Source organism: Enhydra lutris, unplaced genomic scaffold, assembly GCF_002288905.1.
Source record: "Enhydra lutris kenyoni isolate GAN:26980312 unplaced genomic scaffold, ASM228890v2 scaffoldscaffold53, whole genome shotgun sequence".
In the NCBI taxonomy this organism is placed as follows: domain Eukaryota; kingdom Metazoa; phylum Chordata; class Mammalia; order Carnivora; family Mustelidae; genus Enhydra; species Enhydra lutris.
The window spans coordinates 4,686,858-4,712,066 of NW_019154137.1; the positions used below are offsets into that span (position 1 = coordinate 4,686,858).

The following is a 25,209-nucleotide window of genomic DNA, read 5'->3' on the forward strand; positions in this document are numbered from 1 at the left end:
AGTGACATTTAATTTATTTCAAAGTGTTAATAGTGGTCAAAAAGGGGGAGTGGCAGTGGTACATGAGAGGGGAGAAATTTACATTTTTAGTATATTAACTTGCATATTGTTGGAATATTATTTTTCAAGCATTTCTACTTTTGTAAGATAAATATAATTTTATGTACTTTCAGTAAAGTAAGAATTATATACAAATTGGTATCCCTTTACGGAATAGAAGGCAGGGCTTGATCTTTTATTCCCCCAGGCTGATATGATTCATAAAATACAAATAAATTATTTCTCATAAAGCTAGTTGTGCTCAAAGATGTACTTTTTCTATCAGCTCCCTCACTATTGGTCTGCCCATTTGTTTTTTCCAAAATGGATTTGTCAACACTTTAAAATTTTGTTGATTTTTGCATAAGAACATAATGTGGGTATTGTGGATTGTTACTCTGCATCTCTCTCTCTCACATATTTTTAGTTAATTTTTTTTATATTTCTAAGTGGTCATTCCAGATATTTAGTTTTAGCTTTCACCGATCAGGAAAATGATTTAAATGAGATTTAAAATGCAGCTGTTTCGCAGCTTTGTTGATAGGCATGATCAGGGAGGTTTTTGGTTTATCTCTAGCAGTATTTCTGTCACCAGCTTTGTGGGAATCATGAAGCAGAGGCAGAAGGCAATCCCTTTAGTTGTTGTTATTTCTGTTTCCAATGTTGACTTAATGTTAATGGGCATATGTTTGTAAATAACCATCAGCTGGTTATTTCCAGTGGTAGTAGCTTCCTAACTTTGTTGTTCTTGGTTTTAACACTTAAGAAGACTAGTCTAAAACAATCAAAATTGTTCATTTGGGGCCTTAGCGATTGAAATCCAGGAGACACAGAGTGTTCCAAAATCAAAAGTGTGCTCTGCATTGAAATTGAGAAGTTCAGGTTTTTAAAAGTAAAAAAAACAAAACAAAACAAAACAAAAACAAAAAACACAAAGTTACATAAGTTGTTTTGAAAGAATTATGATTCATGGTGGTAAAATTTAAATGGACTCTCTAATATATGTTGAATATTTCACTGAGGCATTACATTATATTTATTTTGTTCCAATGTAGAAGCATGTTTTCTGTAAAGTGGTTAAGTTTGCAACTAAGAAAAGTCAATTTTCATGTTACTTAGAGAATATGAATAGGATACATGCATAGGTTCTACGTCCTTAATATATTTCTGATTCCATTTTGTGTGACTCTTTTAGCAGTACTTACTCCATTTTGGAATCTTCTTTCGTAGAGTCACCAGTTCAAGTGAAGGTTTCAGGATTTCTCACTTTCCAGGTTGAAGTAGTGTTGGCAGTTCACTTGAGGTCAGATTCTTCATTGTTCTCCTGCTAGTCATTCATTCCTGTGAACCAGCCCCAACAAACTGTCATTGTTTGGTTTCTTTGTGTTGAAGCCCTTTTTGCTTATTGCTTAAGAAACTTAGTGGCTTATGGTTTTGTTCTTGTTCTTTTGTTTTGTTTTATTTTTGTTCTTTTGTTTGTTTTTCACCTGATTTCTGAGTGATACTCATGGAAAAGTAAGAGATCTGGCAACACATGTCACATTTTGGTTATGGGAACAATAAGCTCATTGACATTTATTGGCTGTAGTTTGCCATAGACCCTAACCCCTCAAATGGAGGTATCCAGATGTTAAACATCTTTTTTCACTGTAGATTTTTTATTGTTTGCTTAAATCCTACTTCTTTCCTTTATTTTATTATCCCGGCCCTCGTTGAGATTTGAGTTTGCCACTCTTCCAATATGTAACTAAAGCTTGTTGGAAAGAAAAGAATTTTGATGATAGATTGCTGAAAAGATAGAATTCTTTCATTTTGCAAAGACTACAAAATGGCTCAAGGTCAAACCAGGCCATCAGAAAGCTGTACACCAAGCTTCATTGTGTAGGTTGCAGATACATTTAGTTCTACTGAATTAAAATTTATCATGGTGTTAAAAACATATACCATAAGAAACAGCTCTATGGGTGTGCCTGTGAGCTTCAGTCAGGTCATGATCTCAAGGTTTTGTGATCCATTGCTGCTTTTGGCTCTTCTCTGGGCGAGAAGTCTGCTTAAGACTTTCCCTCCCTCTCTCTGTCTCTGCTGTGGGAGGAGGGGTCGGAACTTTACAAAGGTAGTTTGTTTTATTCAACTTAAGGTTGTTGTTCGGTAAATTGTAATGTCACCATTATAAGAACACATAAAAGAGATTATTCACATTAAGTTTTATCTTATAATTAAGTAATAGATCATACTTTGCTTTTTGCATTTGTTGTGGGAAAGAAAGAGCCAAAGCTCGCTTGGATGCTTGACTTCTAGTAAGTGTTTAAGATTTCATGCATGTTGGGGCGCCTGGGTGGCTCAGTGGGTTAAGCCGCTGCCTTCGGCTCAGGTCACGATCTCAGGGTTCTGGGATCGAGCCCCGCATCGGGCTCTCTGCTCAGCAGGAAGCCTGCTTCCCTTCCTCTCTCTCTGCCTGCCTCTCTGCCTACTTGTGATCTCTCTCTGTCAAATAAGTAAATAAATCTTAAAAAAAAAAAAAAAGATTTCATGCATGCACCTGTATATTAAACTTAAGCATGGCTTTGTCTTACTGTTAAACACCTTTTTTTTTTCACTCAGGCTTCTTGAGGTAATTAAAAATAATCTTATTGTACAATATTTTGAAACCAATGTAGAAATCCAAATTGATTTTCTCATGCACAGTACCATTTTACATGTCAACCAGTAGTATGTGAGGTTTTCAATTTTCAGCCTCCTCTACAATGCTTGTTTTTTCCTTCCTTTACTCTTCCTCCTTTTCCTCCTCCTCTTCCTCCACCTTCTTCTTCTTATTATTATTATAACCTTTCTAATGAATATGAAGTAATATCACATTGGGCTTTTAATTTGAATTTTCCTAATGACTAATGTTGTTGAGATCTTTTCTTATGCATAATGGCCATTCTGTAACATCTTTGGAGTAATGTCTATTCAAGTCCTTTGTCCATTTAAAAATTTTTTTATTGTCCAGTTGAAGAGTATCATTTAAATTTGTCGTATGTACAGATTTCTTACAAGAGACATGATATGTAAAAACTTATACCCATTCTTTGAGAGGGAACACAAGCAGGGGTAGAGGGAGAAGCAGGCCTTCCACTGAGCAAGGAGCCAGATGCAGGGCTCAATCCCAGGACTCTGGGATTGTAACCTGAGCTGAAGGCAGACCCAGGACCCTGGGATTGTGATCTGAGCCGAATGCCGACACTTAACGACTGAGCCACCCAGTTGCCCCTTAATTTCAATTTCTTAATAAAGACCATAAAGCAGAAAAGTTTTAAAGTTTTATTAATTTGTCTATTCTGGCTTTTATCACTTGTGCTTTTTGTGTTATATCTAAACAAAGTATTGCCCAATGTAAGATCCTGAGCATTTACTTTTATATTTTCTCCCAAATGGTTTATAATTTTATCTCTTAAATTTAGGTATATAATACATTTCAGTTAATTTTAGCATATAGGTTAAGATGAAGGTTCAGCTTCATTCTTTGCATAATGATATCCAATTATCACAGTGCCATTTATTAATAAAAATTATTTTTCTCTGTTGAATTGACTTGGTATCCTTTTTTAAGTCACCTGATCGTAAATTTATAAATGTATTTTTATATGCTCAATTCCATTCCATTGATCTGCACATCTAATTCATATACCAGTTTCACACAATGTTGATAACTATAGTTTTGTATTAAGTTTTAAAATTGTGAAGTGTGAGTCCTCCAAATTGTTCATTTTATTTTATTTTATTTTATTTTATTTTTTAAAGATTTTATTTATTTGAGAGAGAGTAAGTGAGAGAGAGACCAGCAAGGGGAGGTCAGAGGGAGAAGTAGACTCCCCAGTGAGTGCGGAGCCTCACACGGGGGCCGATCTCTGGACCTTGGGATCATGACCCAAGCCAGAGGCAGACTCCCAACTAACTGAACCACCCAGGCACTGCTGTTCTTCATTTTACTTTTTATTTATTTTATCTTTTAAAGTTTTTTTTAAAGATTTTATTTATTTATTTGACAGACAGAGATCACAAGTAGGCAGAGAGCAGAGATAGAGGAGGAAGCAGACTCCCTGCTGAGCAGAGAGCTGGATGTGCATCTCCATCCCAGGACCCTGGGATCATGACCCGAGCCGAAGGCAGAGGCTTTAACCCACTGAGCCACCCAGGCACCCCATATTTTTTTAAGTGTTTTAAAGATTTTATTCATTTATTTGTAAGAGAGACAGAGAGAAAGAACCCAGGCAGTGGGAACAGCAGGGAGAAGGAGAAGCAGCCTTCCTTCTGGACAAGGAGCCCAATGCAGGACTTGATCCCAGGATCATGACCTGAGCTGAAGGCAGACACTTAATCAACTGAGACACCCAGGTGTCCCCTATTCTTCAATTTAAATATTGTTTTGTAATTTCTGGTTTTTAAAAAAATTTCTATATAAATTTTATGATAATTTTGTACATTTCTGTATAAACGTCACATGGGATTTTTAGGTATTTAATTGGATATGTAATATTTTTAGGGATTTTTATCAATATTAAATCTCTGATCCATGAACCTAGTTTGCCTTTTACATTTATTTAGATCTTTTCTATTTACTTTTAGGAATGTTTTGTAATTTTCAAATTGTATGTTGTGAATTTGTTTTTTTTTTTTTTAAGTGTTTTTGTATGTATTTTTTTCTTTTTGCTGTTATGGTAATGTAGTCATTTTCTTAATTTCCTTTCCTGACTTTTCATTGCTAATGTATACATATACAATTGATTTTTTTGTATTGATCTCATATGCTGTTACTTGGATGAACTTTTTTTATTAATTCTAATAGCCTTTTAGTGGATTTGTTAGGATTTTTCTAATACAGTATCGTGTTATATATGCTTAGTGAGCCTTTCCAATATGGATTCCTTTTATTTTATTTTATTTATTTGCCTAGACCTAGTAAAAAAATTCTAGTACAATGCTGAATAATGACAAGAGTAAACATTTTTTTCTTATTCCTGGTCTTAGTAGGAAAGCACACAAACTTTGTAATTTAATATAATATTACCTTTGGTTTTTCATAGATGTTTTATATGAGATTAAGGAAATTTCCCTAAGTAGCTCCGTTTTATTCATTCATTCATTTATTCATTTTCATGAAAAGATTTAGGATTTTTTCACATATTACACATGAGCTTTATCCTTTAAAATTTTAAAGTGTACAGTACTTTATTTAACTATGGGTATTAAGTTCTTCAGTAGATCTCTGGACTTTGTTCATGTTGTATAACTTAATCTTTATACATGTTGAACATTTCTCCATTTTCCTCTCCTCCAGTTTCTGGTACCAGTATCCTACTTTTTTTCAATTGTCTGTTAAATTTTATTGTTTCATGGATATTGTGCATAGTATTTAGTTGTGTGTCTGTTTATTTGTGTCTCCCTATTAAATGTGATGAATTTTGTTCTGATACGCTGTGAAGATATTTGTGAGTTAGTTATATCCTTTTGAACATTTTTTTAGACTTTCTTAATGTGGCTCTAGAATTATGTTTGCTAGTTCCATTTTAGGTATGTTATGGCCTTCCTGGTGTTCATACTGAACACTTTGTTAATTCAATTATGTCTTTGTCCTCTGATTTCTGGAAAATCAAACATCTCCAGTTTTGTAGGAACAGTGATAGTTGTTCTGCTTACTGCTCCCCTCTAGAGGTGTCCTTTACCTGATATTTGCACTTTACCTGTCCTTGTAAAGTTTCCTACTGTGTTGATTCAGGATTCAGCTCAGTATTTATTGAAACTTGTAAGGGGACCTCTGTACAGATTTCTCAATTTATTTTCCTGGGTTTTACTTTCTGTTATTATTCCCCCCAATTTTTGGATGTCTCATCCTCCCTGAGTTCTGATTTCATTCTTCTCATATCAGTGAAGACTGTATCTGGACACTTTTGCAGCTATAGTTAATTTCAATTCATTAATTCATCACTGATGTTGAATGGTAAAAGTAAAGCAGGAGTTTCCTTATTCAGAGTTAACAAGTATGCTGGTTAAATTCTGGTGATCTTTTTGTGCCTGAGCCCAGCTGCCAAATTTCCAAATTATACAGGCTTTTTTCTTTTGTTGCATACCTCAAACATCGGAATTTTAAGTCCTGGGGTTTTTCTTTTCCTCTGTAGCTCTACTTCTACAAGGCTAGGTTTATGTATCTCCATCCTACTAATGTGCCTTTATGTTTTGGTGGGCCATTTCTTAGATTGGTGAAGCCTGATATATCTCAAGATATATATATTTTTTAAGATTTTATTTATTTATTTTGGAGAGAGAACCCACGCATACATGCAATCAGGGACAGGGGCAGAGGGGGTGGGCGAGTTAGGGGGAAAGTATCCCATATAGACTCTATGCTAAGTGCAGAGCCTGAAGCAGCGCTCCACCCCAGGACCCTGAGATCATGACCTGAGCGGAAACCAAGAGTCAGATGCTTAACCCACTGAGCCGCCCAGATGCCCCCATCTCAAGATCTTCTATTTGTTTAATGTCCCAAGCATTTGTGTGGCCCTGTCCTGTCATTGACTCAGTGCTGGTCTTGTTCACCTTTGAAGTTTATCTAGCTCTCCTGTCAACAGCTTTTTGTATACTACCACTGTGCACTTTGTGAAATATCCACAGGAAAAGATTGGCAATTGATGCAGATTGCCCTGTGACTAGGGCCTTGCAGAAATGTACTCTAACATTCCAGCCCACATGTGGTGGTTAAAAGTTAGTAAACAGGGGTGGGGTAACTGAGTGATGGTTATTAGGGGGTATGTGATTGACGAGCATTGGGTGTTATTTGCAACTAACGAATCATTGAACATTATATCAGAAACTGATGATGTACTATATGTTGGCTAACTGAATTTAAATTAAAAAAGAGTTAGGGGGCGCCTGGGTGGCTCAGTCATTAATCGTCTGCCTTTGGGTTCAGGTCATGATCCAGAGGTCTTGGGATCGAGCCCCGCATCATATCCCCTGTTAGATGGGAAGCCTGCTTCTCCCTCTCCCTCTCCCCCTGCTTGTGTTCCCTCTCTTGCTGTGTCTCTCTCTCTGTGAAATAAATAAAATTAAAAAATTAAAAAATTTAATAAATATATTGGCTTGTTTATTCTTCAGTCCGTGATAAGTTTGCTGCTCCTTCTGCTTTTCTCGGAAAATTAAGAAGTTATGTGTCTCTTTTCTCCTAATGAGGGCTCATGACTTTATGTAATTTAAATTATTTGGTTTACCTTGACTCCTCAGCTCTCTTAATGTGTTAAAAATATGATAATTGTAGCTAGTCTTTACAAGTTGTTCTCATTTTTAGGGTGGGAAAGATACTCTCTTGTCTTTCTAAATCATAAGCAAGAGTGGAATTCTCCCATGTAGTAGTGCCGGTTTTTTAGCTGACATATTTATTCCTCCACACCATCTTTATCCCATGCAAAGTCTGAAAATAGATGTGCACCTATGACTGTATGCTTTTGTATGAAAAAGAAATTTTCAATGTGCTTTTTGCATGTAGGTCACCTCATCTGTTAGACATCATTTCACATAATGCATAAAAGGTTTTAGCAACTTGTTGAATTAAAAATAACTCATTCAAAGTAAAATATTGCTATTTAAATTGAGGTAATAAGCAAAAAGTTATTACTGTCGAGAATAAATACCCAAAGTCTGGTATTTATCATTGTTTCCCTTTAATTTCTGAACTGACAAATGATAATTGCTCAGGCAATTAAAATAATTAGGAAAATGTGTAGTCACAAAAGGAGAGGCCTTTTAGAAGTGCAATTAAAATGCATAGGGAGAGATTCTCGTATGTTTGCTGTACCTTATCCTGGAGCAGACTGATTATCAGGTGCTTTTTTGTGTAGACAATTAGTGTGTAGACGATTGATAGATCCCATGCCGCCTGAGCTTTTTCTGGGACATAGGACTACTAGAAGTATGATTACCTTAAAAGGTAGGTCTCATTTTAAAGAAGAATTTTGGGGATCTTGACATTTATATTCTATAAATGTCTTGGTAGTAAAGGATGCTTTTAAGTTCAATAACCTGTAAATTTGCAATGTGTTTTTTTTGTGGGAATACGCTATTTTATGTTTAAGTGACGATAAGAAAAATATGAGTGTAGTCACAGGATGATCTTACCATTGTATTTTATTTTTCTCTTTTTTAAGGTTTTATGTGTTTGTCAGAGAGAGACAGAGGGAAAATGCGCATAAGTAGGGGTAGTCGCAGTCAGAGGGGGCAACGGGCTCCCTGCTGAGCAAGAACTCTATGGAGGACTCCATTGGAGGACCCTGGGATGCTGACCTGTGGGGAAGGGCGTTGCTTAACCAACTGAGCCACCCAAGCCATCAAGGGAGCTCACCATTTTAAAAAGTGTATTCACTCTCTGACCTGTAGGAGGCAGCCTGGCGGAGGCTGTGGAAAGAATTAGAAGATTGAAAATATCTTTGTGAAAGAAATGACAGTTTTTGCAAAGAGAAGACTATTCCTCCATAAGATAGGCCAACCTTAATTTAGAAAGACTGTACCTTAAAATTAATCAATGAGAGCATTTCCTCTGAGAACCTGTCTTCGCTACGTGTGCGTATACAACAAATACTTAAACTACTCCATATATTTATGGGATGATGACAGCTAGGATCAGTGTGAGAAATTGATTATACCAATTTCTACGGAGAGTCTATCTGAAAAGTAGTAGTTGGCATTTTATTACAATTTTGTGAAGTTTGTTCTGATAGTCATGACTTACCCAATTCAGGCATACTTTCTGTTAAGTTACGCGTTCAGAATAGTGCACTAGACTACTGGTAGTTGTATGCAACAGTACTAAATTATTTATCTCAGGTAACATCCCCTTGATTTAGCTAATTTTTTAAAATTTCTTTTCAGCGTAACAGAATTCATTGTTTATGCACCACACCCAGTGCTCCATGCAGATTTAGCTCATTTAAAGGTATATTCCTTCTAAATTAAAATTGGTCTTCTTTACCTAGAAAGTTTTCCTTTATCACAGAAACTCATTTATTGTATTTAAACTCCTGTCATGCAGGTCATGGAGTACTTTTGTGCACAGTACCTATTTATCTACTGTTCATGCACAGCGAAGTTAAATCAATTCAGCTCTTAGCAAAATTTAGAAGATGATGAGGTTTGAAAGGAGAGCATTCAGAGAATTTGGACAATAGAGGGTTCTCAGAAAATGAAGGTCCTGATACTAGGGTCAGCAATAGTCACTTGGGAGAGATTGTGGAATATGATAAGCTGGGAGGCTTATTTCAAAATAAATTAATATGCCGTTCTGCTTTCTATTACATGAACATGATAAATGGTACCAAATGAATGACTCTGAGTTGAAAAATAACTCCCCTAAGTGATTTTTAGAAAAATGTTCAGAATAGCAAGAGTAGTTAAATCAGCAATTATTTATTGCCAGCTTACTTTATTTGTTAATTATGTTATTAAGCATAAACATTTATTGAATGTCTACTCTATGCAGATCACACTGAACATTACACAGAACACTTACGTAGGCATTATGGAATATGTGGGTTGTCTGTGAATAAACAGAAGGCATAGTCTTTAGTTAATAAGTGAGTACAAATACAGTATAAAAAGTAGGTGTGCATCCACACAAAGCAAAGGAATGATCTGAGTAGGTTAAACTCAACTAGAGAAAATGCCAATTTAAATTGCATGTAAGTTAAATTATTGCAATATGTTCCATAAATAGGACTGTTTTGAAGCAGCACTAGAATGCTCATTTTGTTCAATAAGGCAATTAACTTGCCTTTACCTGCGGTCAGTAGAAATACCTTTCAGGCACACGAATAAATTTCCATCATATTTCCTCACAAAATTTTTATGTATTCTTCATATTTTGGATTTTTTTCTTTGTTCTATGAAATGTATCACTTTCTGACTCAAAGACCAAGGTAGACTACCAGTGATTATCTCAACGGAAGAGTGAAGTCTATAATAGATTAGTGTCATTTAATTTATCCTTATTTACAACTAAGGGACTATAACAAATGATTGTTGCATTATGAATGTTGAGAATGATATCATGGAGTTATTTTATTAACAATTCCTCCCACACATATCTCTTAACCTTCTTGCAGATGAAGGTCTTCGAATATTTTTAAATCTTGGTTAAAATTTATATTGCTTTGGACAACAACTATAGAAATACTATGTTAGAATATGGTGAATAAATATATAACTTGTGATACTGGGGAAAATATAACCTTCTCAAATGTCATTGGCAGCAGAAACCCCTCTGACTAGTTCTATATCTGTTCCAAATGTGGATTTAGGTGGGTCTTGTTTTTGTGTTGACTTTGCTATGGAAGATGCTATGTTTATCTGATATAGTTTCCTGATTTTTCACCTGATGCCATTTTCTGATTAGCTTTGTTAGAGCTAAAGATGGGTATAGTATCATTTTAGAAGGAAGGAATGTTATGGGTAGGGCGTGCAAAAATTATTTCTCCATTTACATGTAAGATTCAAATGCAATATTTTTCTTTAAGTCATACTTTGAGCCTATTCAGAAGATTTTTCTCTGAACGCGGTTTACCTAGCTTGGCCTCCTTGGGGTTAACTCTGAAGGTGTGTGAAATTTAAACCTACTTATGTGTTTTAAATAGACTTTTACTAATTTAAAGCCCTTCATATCTTATAAACAAAGCATAATCTGCAAGCTAAGTCAGTGGATAGTGAACATATTTTGAGGGGTAAAGGGAAGTTAACATATCTTGTAATTGTTCTTTCCTGCTATGATCCCAAAGCCAGGCAGAAGCTGTGTTGGGAATAGTAATCCATTTTTCATATCTTTCAATAAGTTCTAGTAAAGAACGCTCCAATTTTTAGTAATACTTCAAATAAACCATTCTCTGCAATGTATCTAGGTTGGGATTTTCTTTTCAGAACATTTTTTGAACAGAAACCTTTTTAAGTAACCGGTTCCTCCAGGATCTACTATGAAGTTGTCGGCAAGATGCTTCGATTAATAATCCATTTACAAACTGTCCTTCTATGATAAATCATTTAGAATGGTTTAATTGAGTGTGCAATGACTGTCTAGTATGAAGGTTTAAAAGTGGCAATAGCATATCTGTCCTTTCAAGCTACAGTAGGCAGTGTAAGAATCTGGGATATGAAAATACTATCGGGAGGTTGCTGTTTGGCTTCTGGTGAAATAGCCACTGGATATTGTGGAAAGTCAGAGAGGAAAGATTTGTCCTCAGTAGAGTTGATGACTTATAACCAGGTATTACATATAGTCAATTTTAACTCAGGGAAGAAATTTCTAATAAGTTTGAGTTATGTACATACTTACCATAACCTTTGCTGTTAGATTGATGTACACAGAGTTCTGGATTATATAACTATTTAACATATATGTACATATGTATAATTACATTTTTGTCTAATTTTTTTTCTCAATAATTCACTTGCTACTTATGTTCGTGTGTGTGTCTGTGTATAACATCTTTTGGGAGGACAATATAGATTTTTTGATATAGCATCATTTTGAGATTTTTAACAGTCATTTGAGAAGGTAAATTGATTATTTTATTTACTTGCTAAGAAATTAACAGTTTGATGTTTTCTCTGTTAGGTAACAAACTTCTCATGAGATACAAGTTCAGGATTTTGTCAGTATTCTGTTAATAGTCAGTATGTGAACACTATGGGATATTGTTAACTACCTTCTTTTAAGAACTCACCTCTTTTGGTTTGGCATAAATTCCTCGTAGGTTCTTCTTTTAACTCTCTGGTTTTTCTATTAACGTTCTTCATAGAAAACTCTTTTTTTATACATCTCATCAGGTTTTTGTTCCCCAGATCTCTTTGCATAACTCTCATGTACTCTGTCCTTTCTACGTTCAGGGTGTATCTATTCTGGTGAATTTGACTCTTCTTATTTAGTGACTCATATGTCTAAATATCACCCTTATGTTTAATTTTGGACATGGATTTCACTCTGATTTCTACTTATATAAATTTTATGGATAAGTCTGTGGTGTTCAGACTCAACATGAATAAAATCAAGTACATCATGACTTCTCTTATCTCGTGTTCTCAATCTCATATGTTGTTTCTGTTAGAACTTCACCATCTGTCTGGTCATCACACATTATAAATGTAGTCAACCTTAATTCCATTTTCTCATCTTTTTTCTCCTCTACAAACATTTCAATCATTTACAAATATTTCATCCATCTTTTTTTATAGTATATCCTTTCAATTCTGGTTTTCACTTTTTTCTTATGTCTTCACATCCCACCTATGCCTGGGATTTTTTTTTTTTTTTTTAAGTGTCTTAAAGCTTCTCTCAAGGACCCACTCAAACATTTCTACTGGTAGAAGGCTGTTTTCTCTGTACTCTTTTACATCATGTGCACATGGTACCATATCTAAGTTTTTCCAGTATAAGCTCATCTACTTCTCTGCATTTTCCTATCAAAATTTAAGTTCTAAAATGTAGAGGCTAATTTGCGACGACGTGGATGGAACTAGAGGGTATCATGCTTAGCGAAATAAGTCAATCGGAGAAAGACAACTATCGTATGATCTCCCTGATATGAGGGAGAGGAGATGCAACATGGGGGGTTAAGGGGGTAGGAGAAGAATAAATGAAACAAGATGGGATTGGGAGGGAGACAAACCATAAGTGACTCTTAATCTCACAAAACAAACTGAGGGTTAATGGGGGGATGGGGGTTGGGGGGGGTGGGATTATGGACATTGGGGAGGGTATGTGCTATGGTGAGTGCTGTGAAGTGTGTAAACCTGGCAATTCACAGACCTGTACCCCTGGGGATAAAAAGATATTATATGTTTAAAAAATAAATAAATTAAAAAAAAATGTAGAGGCTATATATGTATTTGTACCCCTTTGGGTGTGATTCACAGTTTGTATGGAATGGGTACACTATATATTTGTTTAAATGAGCTGAACTCAGAAAATTTTATTTATTTATTTATTTAAAGATTTTATTTATTTTATTTGACAGGAAGAGATTACAAGTAGGCAGAGAGGCAGGCAGAGAGAGAGGAGGAAGCAGGCTCCCTGCTGAGCAGACAGCCCGATGCGGGGCTTGATCCCAGGACCCTGGGATCATGACCTGAGCCAAAGGCAGAGGCTTTAACCCACTGAGCCACCCAGGCGCCCCTCAGAAAATTTTAATAATAAAGAGTTGGTCATTTCTTTGGGCAAATTGGCCTTTGTTTTCTATGGAGGATAATATATCAGGAATTGCTTGCTTGACAAATACATATTTTGGGAATATATATATATATATATATTAGGATGAAATGTAGTTTCATTTTTTAAAATATTTTCAATTATTTTATTATTTTTTATTATTGTGTTCAGTTAGCCAACATATAGTACATCATATTTGATGTAGTGCTCAATGATTCATTAGTTGCTTATAATACCTAGTGCTCATCACAACATGTGCCCTCCTTAATACCCATTACCTGGTTATCCCAACACCCCACCCCCTCCCTTCTGTAACCCTCAGTTTATTTTCCAGAGTCCAGAGTCTCACATCGTTTGTCTCTTTCTCTGATCTCTTCCCATTCAGTTTTCTCTTCCTTCCCCTATGGTCCTCTGCTCTATTTATTATGTTCCACATGTGAGTGAAACCCTGTAATTGTCTTTCTCTGCTTGACTTGTTTCACTCAGCATAATCTCCTCCAGTTCCATCCATGTTGATGCAAATGTTAGGTATTCATCTTTTCTGATGGCTGAGTAATATACCATTGTATATATGAACCACATCTTCTTTATCCATTCATCTCTTGAAGGACATCTCTGTTCTTTCCACAGTTTGGCTACTGTGAACATTGCAGCTACGAACATTGGGGTACATGTGCCCTTTTTTTCCCACTACATCTATATCTTGGGGTAAAACCTAGTAGTAGAATTCCTGGGTCATAGGGTAGCTCCATGTTTAACGTCTTGAAGAACCTCCATACTGTTTACCAATGTGGCTCTACCATCTTGCATTCGCACCAACAGTGTAAGAAGGTTCCCCTTTCTTCACATCCTCACCAACATTTGTGTTTCCTGTCTTGTTAATTTTTGCCATTCTAATTGGTATTAAGGTGGTATTCCATTGTGTTTTTGATTCGTATTTCCCTGATCTAGTTTCATATTTTAAAAAATTTACTCAGAATTATTTTCTCTTTTATTTTTTATTTTTATTTGACCCGACTTTTATGAACGAAGAGAGCATAGTAGCTCTTTACAGGTGATTATTACCATAAGCAACTAAATGGCTACTTATTGGGCAACCACCAGGTAACTAAAGTCTTACCAAGATATTGAGGTACTGGAGATAAGACTATTTTGAAATTTCCAATGTACAGCCTTTTGTAAAATTCTGTTGCCAAAGGACATCAGTGTGGGTAGCAGTATAAAAGTAACCTACTGGCCTTTGAGTGCATTCCCAATGAGTAGTGTAATATGTGACCAGACTGCCAATACATTTGGCTTTGAGTAAACTTGCCCCTGAAAATCCCAAGAAAGTCATTATTTATACACTATAGTTGTTCATTCCCTTTCTTTTATATTGCAGTTTCGCCTGGCATTCTCTTTTTTTCATAGGGAAAGTAATCCAGGTATGAATCTAAGGACAGGAATCTCCAAGATGCCATAGTTTGAACTTGGTACTATGGCAATCATCTGTCCAAGCTGAAACAGTGTGACCCTTAAGAAAATGAACTTAATGTTATTCAAATTTTCAAAAAGCATGAATAAGACAGTCCATTTGACTTTAAATACATCTTGTTACAGATGATTTGGCCATTAACCTTGGCAATGTCGATCTGTTAGTATCATAGTCTATGCAATTACTCTTCCTGATAATAGAGGTGTACTTTACAAGGATCCATGCACTACTGTCTTCTTAAAACAATATCAGGGAGGTAAGGCTGAGTGAGGGAAGAGGAAAGGAGAGAGAGAAAGAAAAATGAAGAGGAGGAGAGGAGTTGGTAGAAGAGTAACGGGCAAAAATTGTAAAAGAGGACAAAGGAAACAAGCACATAGATATGTACTAATAAAAATAGTCAAATCTACAAAGGTACAGATCACTGCCTGCAATAGTGAGTTTATAGTACCTCCGAGTACTCCTTTCTCTTGCAGGTACTGTGAAATGTGATCCAGGAGCTACACTTATGTCTTATCCTCCTTCCACAGCCTCCTGGTTGAGTCATGGGATATTTGACTTAATCATCTGCCTACTGTTCATTGAACCAGAGACAGTCACCTGATTCTGGGAGAATAATTCATATTCTTCCTGCTAGGAACTTGGAATAGGGGCACAACAATTCTAGTTAGTCTCTCTTGGTCCCTTGAACTGAGATGATCTAGACTCAGGAACTGAGGTTGCCTTTCTGGAGAAGGCATGTTTGTAAGATGTTTATGGAAACGTTAAGAAAATCAATCTTCAGAGAAAGAGATAATACTAAAGCAATATCCCAGAGAGTGAAGGAAACAAGATCTCATGTAGCTGTAGACATAAGGAGAGAATAAATTAGAGCGCTTGCCAGCCTTCTAGTTGGTGGCTTCATCCTATCACATAGGCCAGCTACGTTTCTTGCCTTTGAGTTCTATTCTTTTATTAGTCAGCTTTGGCACCATCACGAAATACATTAGAGGGGGTGGCTTAAATAACTAGAGCTTTGTTTTCTCAGTATTCTATATGCTAGAATTCCTTTATCAGGGTGCCAGTGTAGTCTTGTTCTAGTAAGAGTTCTCCTTCTGGCTGCAGATAGCCATGTTCTTACTGCGTTATCACATGGCCAAGTGAGAGGTGTCCAGTGTCTTTTCCTCTTCTTATAAGGCTACTAGCTACATCATGACAGCCCCCTTCCATGACCTCATCTAAACCTAATTATCCTCTCAATGCTTCATTTCCAAATACCATTACAGTGTGGCTTAGGGCTTCAAGGTATGAATCTGTGAGGCATATAATTCCATTTATAGCTATATCATTTCAAACCAGGCAGGACCCTTTATTTATGTTTCAGGTAGTTCTAGTGGAAATGACCTGAGAGTCTGTATTATAACTAAGTTCCTCTTGTCAATCGTTTTTCTTGTTTACAAATTATAGTGGAGAAATTCTGTACCACAGGAGTGTGAAGAGTTGAATTAAGGAATCAACATCAGCTAATAAATATTTAGCTCATTGTTGGCTGGAAAGAGGGACAGTCAATAGTCAGGAGTAAGACAATAGCTAACAGATAGCAGGAGAGGATTGTTGAGAAACATGAGATTCTGAAGTGTTTATAACTTACTGTAGTGTATGTGTGGGGACAGAAGGTGATTCAGCCAGCCTGAATATATAGTTCTGGTGAAGAGAGATGCTAGCGTTATGTAGCTCTCATGTTAAACTGTTCAGACTTAAAATCTAAAGCAAACACCCATGGCTAAAACACCATCTATTATATGTAATGAACTTAAATAAATGAATCATGAAACCCCCAAATCATTCTTAATTTCTCTCTTCTCTTCAGGTATTAAATTTAAATAATGCCCAAATTATTTGCAGTACTATCTTCAAAGCTTTCAGTGTGTGTCTTCTTTTCCCATCTTCAGTACAACCTCAATATAACTTTATTTCTCACCTCCACTGCTCTAATAGCTGTCCCTTTGCCTTCTTGCTGTTATTATTCACCCTTTCCAAACTATTTTCCTTAAAGTATCTGGAGAAATCTTCAAATCATAGAAGTGTGATATCCTTTTTTTGCTTAAAATTTTTCATTTCTTCCAAATTGTCTGTTGGATTAAGTTCAATCTCTGTTTCATGATTATAAACCCCTCCACGTTCCCCATACTTTTACTTCTTAGAACTTCATGCCTGGAACTCTGAGTTTCAGTAAAATTTAACTGCTTTTATTTCTCATCATGTAACCACCTCCCAGATAAAAAATCAAGAACTTTAACAGATTCCCTTTACATTGACTGCATAAAATCTCTTCATGATCCCTCAAAATATTTCATTCTCTCTAAAATAAAACCATCATCACCATAGATTATTTTCACTGCTTTTTATCCATGTTGTTGTTTGTGGCAGTATTTCACATGTTTTTGTTGCTATATAATATTTCACTGTATCAATTTGCAACCATTTCAAAATTCATTATACTGTTTATGGACATTTTAGTAGCTTCCAGTTTAAGATGATTACAAATGAAGCTGTTGTGAGCAAGCTCATATATGTCTCGATTCATATGTACTTTGATTTCTATTGGGTATATACCTGAGTGAATTATATTCTTATGACCCAATCCAATTTTTTTAAAAGAGCATTTTGAAAAAATTTATTTGAGAGAGAGCACAAACGGTGGGGGGAGGGGGGAGGGGAACGGGCAGAGGGAGAGGCAGACTCTCTGCTGGGCAAGGAACCTGATATGAGACTGGATTCCAGGACCCCGGGATCATGACCTGAGCCAAAGGCAGACGCTTAACTGACTGAGACACCCAGATGCCTGACTTCACCCAATTTAAATGTCATTTCCTTTAAGAAGGCTTCTCTACTCCCCAATCCCAGTTTGGGTTAGTTGGTCATCTTCGTTGTGTCTATGAAATCCTATGCTTCTCTTTTAAGAAATCACTTATCAATCTATAATGAAATGTGTTTGGAAGCATGATTTCCTCAACAGAGTTTAAGTTCTTTTTTTTTTTTTTTTTTTTTGACAGGAAGTTGGATTTATTGGTTGGCATGAATATGATGGGAAGGGGTAGTGCCATGGTTCTCATGAGTGCAGAGGCCTCCATTTGTCCAAGGGACCATGGTTTGGGATGTATTTGACCCCACAGCCATCTGGGATAAGCCGCTTTTCAGCCACCATGTCTTCAAATTCATCTGCATTGAACTTAGAAAAGCCCCACTTCTTGGAGATGTGGATCTTCTGGCGGCCAGGGAACTTGAACTTGGCCCTGCGTAGGGCCTCAATCACATGCTCCTTGTTCTGCAGCTTGGTACGGATGGACATGATGAGTTGGCCAATGTGGACCCTGGCTACTGTGCCCTGGGGCATTCCAAAGGCACCCCGCATACCTGTCTGCAGGCTGAATTGGAGATAGCCATGAAGTCAGACCCTAGCTTCCACCAAAAAGGGCTGTCTTCAAGGTCCCTTAGGGCAACCCATACAATCAACAGGCTGCATACACTACGGAGGAGGCTACTGTTTGCAGCCATGGGACACTGGGCCCCCATAGACAAAGAGCACAGTCAGCTTAATTGGCTGCAGAGATTTTAAGTTCTTTAGGGGTAATGTAGCTGCCTCATTAAATTTTGTATTTGTAATAACTATCAGAGTTTCTTGCACAAGGAAAATGTTTGGTGATATATAATATTAAGGCAATCATATATATGTAAACCTACTGGGGGCACCTGAGTGGCTCAGTTGGTTATGTATCCCACTCTTGATTTCAGCTCAGGTCATGATCTCAGGGTCATGAGATTAAGCCCCGCATTTTGGTCCATGCTCATGGGGTAGTCTTGTTCTCTTCTCTCCCTCTGCCTGCACATGTACCTTTTTTCCTCTCATTCTCTCTCTCTAAAATAAATAAATAAGTCTTTTTTAAAAAGCGGAAAAAAAAAAACAAAACTCCTGAAGGATACTGAAGAGTCCTAGAATTTTCTAAATAATAAATAGTAAAATTTATGATCAACTTCTAGGTAATGAGATTGATGTTAGGTGATATTGGAGATACCAAACAATAAAAAACTGAATCCTGCCCTCAAGCAGTATACATTTTTGCTCAGAAGAATGAATTGATATTCATAAAATACTAGAAGTCATTAGTTACTGAACTGTATGGTAAAAAGTCTCTTCATATAAACAGGTTTCAGAGAAAAGGCAAGACTGCTGAAGTTGAAACATTCTGTAAGATAGCTAGTATGAGCATTGAAGGAGGAGTATCATGTTTTAGGAAGGAATAAAAGAGGGAGACTGGGGAATAATACAATGATCTCAGATCTGGTAAATTTAGCTTTCATTCTTCCCATCACTTCTGTGGAGTAAAATTATGTTTTGGGACAGATTTGCTTTACTCCTGGAATAAAGTAGATTTCTTATAATCACAGAATCTCCAATGCCTTGTGAAATAAATTGGCTTTCATTCTTATACACAGTGGAATCCAATTGCAATATTTCATGAAAGGAGATGATAAATCTTGTGGAACATGATTAGGGTCAGAATTATGGCAGCGATAGTAAAAGCTTTGGAGAGAGGGAGAGAGAAACATGTGGAAGGCATTAAAAGGAAGGCTAAATAGACCATGGTGGTTCTGATGAAGTTCTAGAATCTAGGTGAGGTTCAATGGGGCGAGGTCCAGAGCTGATGGCTAAGAAAGAATTCTTAAGACGTCTCTGGTGCAAGAAGGTGATATATTAAAGCATGGGGACAGGACCCGTGGGCAGGAAGAGATGCTGCCTCAGGGATGTGAGGAGTGGTCTATTATATACTTGTAAGTTGGGAGGGGGTTAGGGATGGCGAAAGTCTAAGGAATTTTGGAAGCGAGGTTTCTAGGACCTTGAGGGGCTAGCTATTGTTTGGGAAAAAAAGTTATTTATTACCAGTAATAAAACCTTCTCACTAGACCCTTTAGATGTATTTCAGTGGGCCATATGCTTGGGAATGATTGTAGACACTATCTTGGAGGTTTAGAGATTAAGTTTCCAAAGGAATTGTTAAAGTAGACTTATAGGATCCTGTTTGGGGGTAAGGGTCAGTCAGGCTAGGATTGCCCTTTGCCCTTGTAAAGCCTTAAGGTGGGGGTAGTTGAGTCCCTAGAGGAGAGTCACTCTGCCTGTTTTAAGGGCTTGTCAGTTGGTAAGGAAATTTAATAATTTTTCTTCTGCCGCTATTTCCCACATCAGTACCAGGATATGGTCTTGAGAGGTGATTTTTAATGAAAAAATCCTTCTTAAGAGTATAGAGTCATCTCTTGGATCTAACTAACATTTGACTACAAAATTCTTATATCGAAATGTTGTTATGCTCAATTATAAGAATTAGCTTGCATTCATGTCTCATTAGAGGCTTTATGAGTTATTGGTTTATATATCTCAGACACACATATAGAATGAAGGAGTTACAGGCAGTTTTCATCAACAGATTGAGAAAGGTCTCTATAACCAGAGTTCTTAGGCTTTGAGAAGTGTTTTAACAGAAGGTGACTCCAAAGCTGCTGCCTAAGAGTTTCTCACTGTAGTGGTACATCAGAATCACAGGGTCAGTGATGAGCTTGTTGGGAAGGAAGACCTTCCTCTGCCCTATATGGTTCTTCTAGACAGATTAACAGGAGAAAACCAAATTTAATAGGTATACAAATAGGGAAACACAGACATGAAATTCCAAAGACAGTGAGGCAACCCAAAGCTTATATGAGCTAAGGAGAAAAGGTAGTGTTGGAGAACAGAAAGGGGAGAAGGCTCATTAACAGAAATGGGAAAGGAAGTGTTTTGAAAAATAAGGATTGCACTATTATGCAGGTAGGTTTCTTGCATAAGGGGGTGTCTTCTTTAATATCTCTCTTCCTGGTATGGGATTTCCTTCCCAGTGCAAATTTAGGCAGTGTAGGTGGAAGCATGAAGCTTTTCCTGCATCTGCTGGGTTTTGATTACTTTTAACTTGAAATAATCTTTATACCAAAAGTGACCCATCTCGGGGACACCTGACCTTATCCCCTACAACATTTATAAATATCATTGCCTAGGCACCACCTCTAGTGGTTTTCATGAGTCGCTTGGTAATCACCATTAAAAAGCAGGAAGGACCAAGGACCTTGGGTTTGGATGATCTTTTAAATACAACACCAAATCATGATCCATGAAAGAAAAAATTATAAGTTGGACTTCATTAAAATTAATTACTTATGCCCTGGGAAAGACACTCTTAAAATAATTAAAGACTAATCCATGGTGTAGAAGAAAAATCTTTGCAAATTACATATAGATAAAGTACCAATATCCAAAATATAAAGAACATATAAAATTAAAGAATCAGAAAACAAATCAATAAAAATAATGGCCATGCATGTGAAGAAACAAATCATCAAAGTAAATGTGCAGATGGCAAAGAATCATGCAAAAAATGCCCAACGTCAGGTACCATTAGTTCATTGAAAATTTAAACAATAAGATACCAGTACATGCCTATTTAAAATGGCAAAAATCAAAACACTGAAAACAATGAGTAACATGGGAAGCAACTGAACTCTCATTCATTGCTGATGGTAATGATTAATGATACAGCCCCATTGGAAGATAATCTGGTGGTTTCTTATCAACTGAATATACTCATCATACAATCTAGGAGTTTTGCTCTTTGGTATATACTCCAAAATGCTGAAAACTTAAATTCCTGCATACAAGTGCTTATAGCATCTCTGTTATTATGAAAACACAAAAGCAATCCAGATGTTCTTCAATAGGTGAATGGATAAACAAAGTATAGTGCATTCAGGTGATAGAATATTATTCCAAGAGAAAAAGAAATTAGCCATCAAGCCATGAAAATACATGGAGAAACATTAAATGCATATTGCTAAATGAAAGAAGCCATCCTGAAAAGGCTATGTATTTTATGATTCCAATTCTATGACATTGTGGAGTAGGCAGTACTTTGAAAACATTGAAAAGATCAGTGTTTAGCATAGGTAGTAGGGAATTGGGGTTGGGATGAAGGGGTGGAGCACAGCTTTGGGCTGTGAAACTATTCTGTATGATACAGCAATGATGGTCATGTGTCATGATATATCTTTCAAAACCCATAGACTGTACAATACAAAGAGTGAATCCTATTAAAATCTCTAGACTTTAGTTAATATTAATGTGTCAATATTGATTCATCAATTTTTTTTAAAGATTTTTTATTTATTTATTTGACAGACAGAGATCACAAGTAGGCAGAGAGGCAGGCAGAGAGAGAGGAGGAAGCAGGCTCCCAGGGAGCCTGATGCGGGGCTCCATCCCAGGACCCTGGAATCATGACCTGAGCCGAAGGCAGAGGCTTTAACCCACTGAGCCACCCAGGCGCCCCTGATTCATCAATTAACAATCATACCACACTGTGGCAAGATGTAAAAAAAATATATATTGTCAAAGACTTTGCATGGGACTGAAAGTCTGTAGAACCTCTCTTTACTATCCATTTTTCTATAAACTTAAAAGTATTCTTAAAATAGCCAAAGTCTTTTAATTAAAAACAAACTGTCTAGGTTATTCTAATATGCTGACACGGTGGAGAATTAATGAACTACGATGTCTGATTTGGGATCTGCAAGAAATTTGTGGCAATTTATCCAAATAAGGAAAACAGCAGGACAATTGGTGGTATAAATGATGGAGTTCTGTAGAAGATATTACTGTTTTGAATTGCCTGTTAACAATACAGGTAGAGATGCCCAGAAGACATTTCTTTCTTTCTGTTACTATGTTTCATATGCTATTTCAGATTCAAAACTTTTTCCCTACTGTCATTATCCAAGCAATATTTGAAAAACCAATCACAGTTTAACATTTAAAAGCCTAATGGATTTGAAAAGAATGACTCTGAGCAACCTCCTAATTAGAAAATATTGCTGGGCTCAAGTTTCTATCCATAGCAACAATGCTTAAATGTTATCTCCTGCTTTGCCTGTAGGTATGTATTTTGCTACAAAATAATATACTTTTCCTAGATGTGTAATTTTAACTTCAAAAGAGAGAGAGAGGTAAAGAGAAGGAAATAGGCACTAAAAGCACCCTATAGTGTTTGGCATAACAAAAGCATACATATGCGTAGTAGAAATTCTCATAACTAAATGGAAAATGAAATGTATTCCTCCAGAGACAGAAGTATTTCTTAGATAACCAAATAAAACTTCGGTTTAAAGGTATTTCTTTTGTTTGTGGCTACTCAGAGTGTTCTACAATTCCTTTCAAAGCAATTAAGAACTGCATTTTGAACTCTGATGTTGGTTTCATTTATCCTTTCCCCTTGCTACGGACACTCTAGTGGTTCATCAAAATGCAGTCTTATCTCTGGAATTTAGAATATTCCAAACAGTACTAAAAATGAATTGGTTTGGTAAGATAAAGCTGAAGTATCATTCTTTTCATTTTTATATAGTTAAAGTTGTCAGTTATTGAAGGTGAGATATTTAAAGTTTTTCTGTATATGCAAAATGAAACAAAGAGAATTGAAGTGATTATTATCCATAAGCATTGAATTGAAATTACATTTACATTTGACAGGAAACATTGTGTAATATTAAGATATATAGTGTATTACTTTGGTACATTTATATATGTATGAGGATGACGTATAGATGTATTTATATATGATTTCTTATGTGGTGATATCATATTACATAAATATAGTACAATTTTATTGCTTATATTCATTATACTGTGTGTTAGATCTGTATGGCATATTTACTACTTGTTAATAAGTTTGTCTCTAAACACTATTAGTCTCCCTACGCCATCCTCTGATAACTGTTATTTTACTATGTTTTGTATTAGTTGAACTTTATTGGTTTCCACAAATAAGTGATATCATACAGTACTTAATTTTCTCTGACTGACACTCTTTAATCTCATGTGCTCAAGTTCTGTCTGTGTTGTGGCAAATGGGAGGAAATCTTCCTTTCTTATAGTTATACACAATATACTAGTATTGGTGTATATGTGGCACATCTGTTTTATCCATCTGTCCATTGATGGCAATTTTGTTTTTTTCCATTATCTTGACTACTGTAAATAATGTTGCATTAAACATGGAATGCAGATGGGTTGTTGAAATCCTGTTTTCATTTTCTTTGGGTATATATATTTAGAAGTGCAATCGATGGATCTTATGTGAGATTTATTAAGTTCTTTGAGGAACCTCCACATTGTTTTGGATAGTGGTTGGATCAATTTACATTCCCACAGCAATATATAAGGTGGTTTTTTTTTTTAACCACATCCTCACCAGCACCTGTTTTCTCTTGCCTTTTTTTGCCATTCTAACAGGTGTGAAGTGATACTTCATTGTGGTTTTGATTTGCATTTCCCGGATGACTAGTGATTTTGAGTATATTTTTATGTTTCTGTTGTCCATTTTGATGTCCTTTTTGGAGGAATATCTCTTTAGTTCTTCTGTCCATTTTTAATTTGCCACTTTGGGGTTTTGTTATTGAATTGCCTGAGTTCTTTGTATATTTGGGGATATTAACCCCTTATCCAATATATGGTTTGCTAATATTCTCTCCAGTTCTATAAGTTGTCTCTTCTTTTTGTATTTTTTTTCCTACTCTTATGCAGAAATTTTTGATTTTGATATAGTATCTGTTGATTTTTGCTTTTGGTACTGGTGCTTTTGGCATTATGAACAAGAAATTATTGCCAAAAACAGCATTGATTAGCTTTTTCCTTATCTTTTTCCCAGGAATTTTATGAGTCCAGGTCTTCTGTTTAAGTCTTTTCCATTTTGAAGTTAATTCTTTTGAGTAGTTTTGAGATAATGGTCAATTTCATTGTTTTGCATGGGTTTCTCCAGTTTTCCTATTACTGTTGGTTGAAGTGAGTATTCGTTCCCCATTGAGTATTCTTGGCTCCCTTGTCTTGTATTAGTTGAGCATATAGCTGGAGTTCAACTGTTTCATTTTGAATTTATTTCTGTAAGTTGTGAGGTTTTAGGTAAAAGTTGATTTCCTTGGGCTATAGATGTCCAATTGCTCTGTCACCATCTGTTTAAAAATCTCCCAGGGCACCTGGGTGACTGTCATTAGGCATCTGACTTTGGTTCAGGTCATGATCCCAGGGTCTTGGGATCTAGCCCCACATTGGGCTCCCTGCTCTGTGGGAGGCCTGCTTCTACCTCTCCCACTCCCCCTGCTTATGTTCTCTCTCTCACTGTTTCTCTGTCTCTCTCTGTGTCTAAAAAATAAATAAATAGTCTTTAAAAATATATTTTAAAAAATCTTTCCCTCCTCAATTGAATTGCATTTATTTATTTATTTATTTATTTAAAGAGACAGAGGGAGGGAGGGAGAAAGAAAAGAGCAGACAAGTGGGGGAAAGGGCAGAGGGAGAAGCAGACTGCTTGCCCAGCAGGGAGCCTGACATGGGGCTGGATCCCAGGACTCTGGGACCAATATCTGA

The 25,209-nt window shown here is 36.2% G+C and overlaps 1 protein-coding gene across 1 annotated transcript; it reads right to left on the reverse strand.

The window, feature by feature from the left end:
* Window positions 1–17,808: 17,808 nt before the first annotated feature.
* Window positions 17,809–18,141, reverse strand: LOC111157308 (60S ribosomal protein L10-like). Its single transcript, XM_022518614.1, has one exon. The coding sequence runs from the start codon at window positions 18,124–18,126 to the stop codon at window positions 17,824–17,826; it is 303 nt and encodes a 100-aa protein (XP_022374322.1). The 5' UTR covers window positions 18,127–18,141; the 3' UTR covers window positions 17,809–17,823.
* Window positions 18,142–25,209: the final 7,068 nt, after the last annotated feature.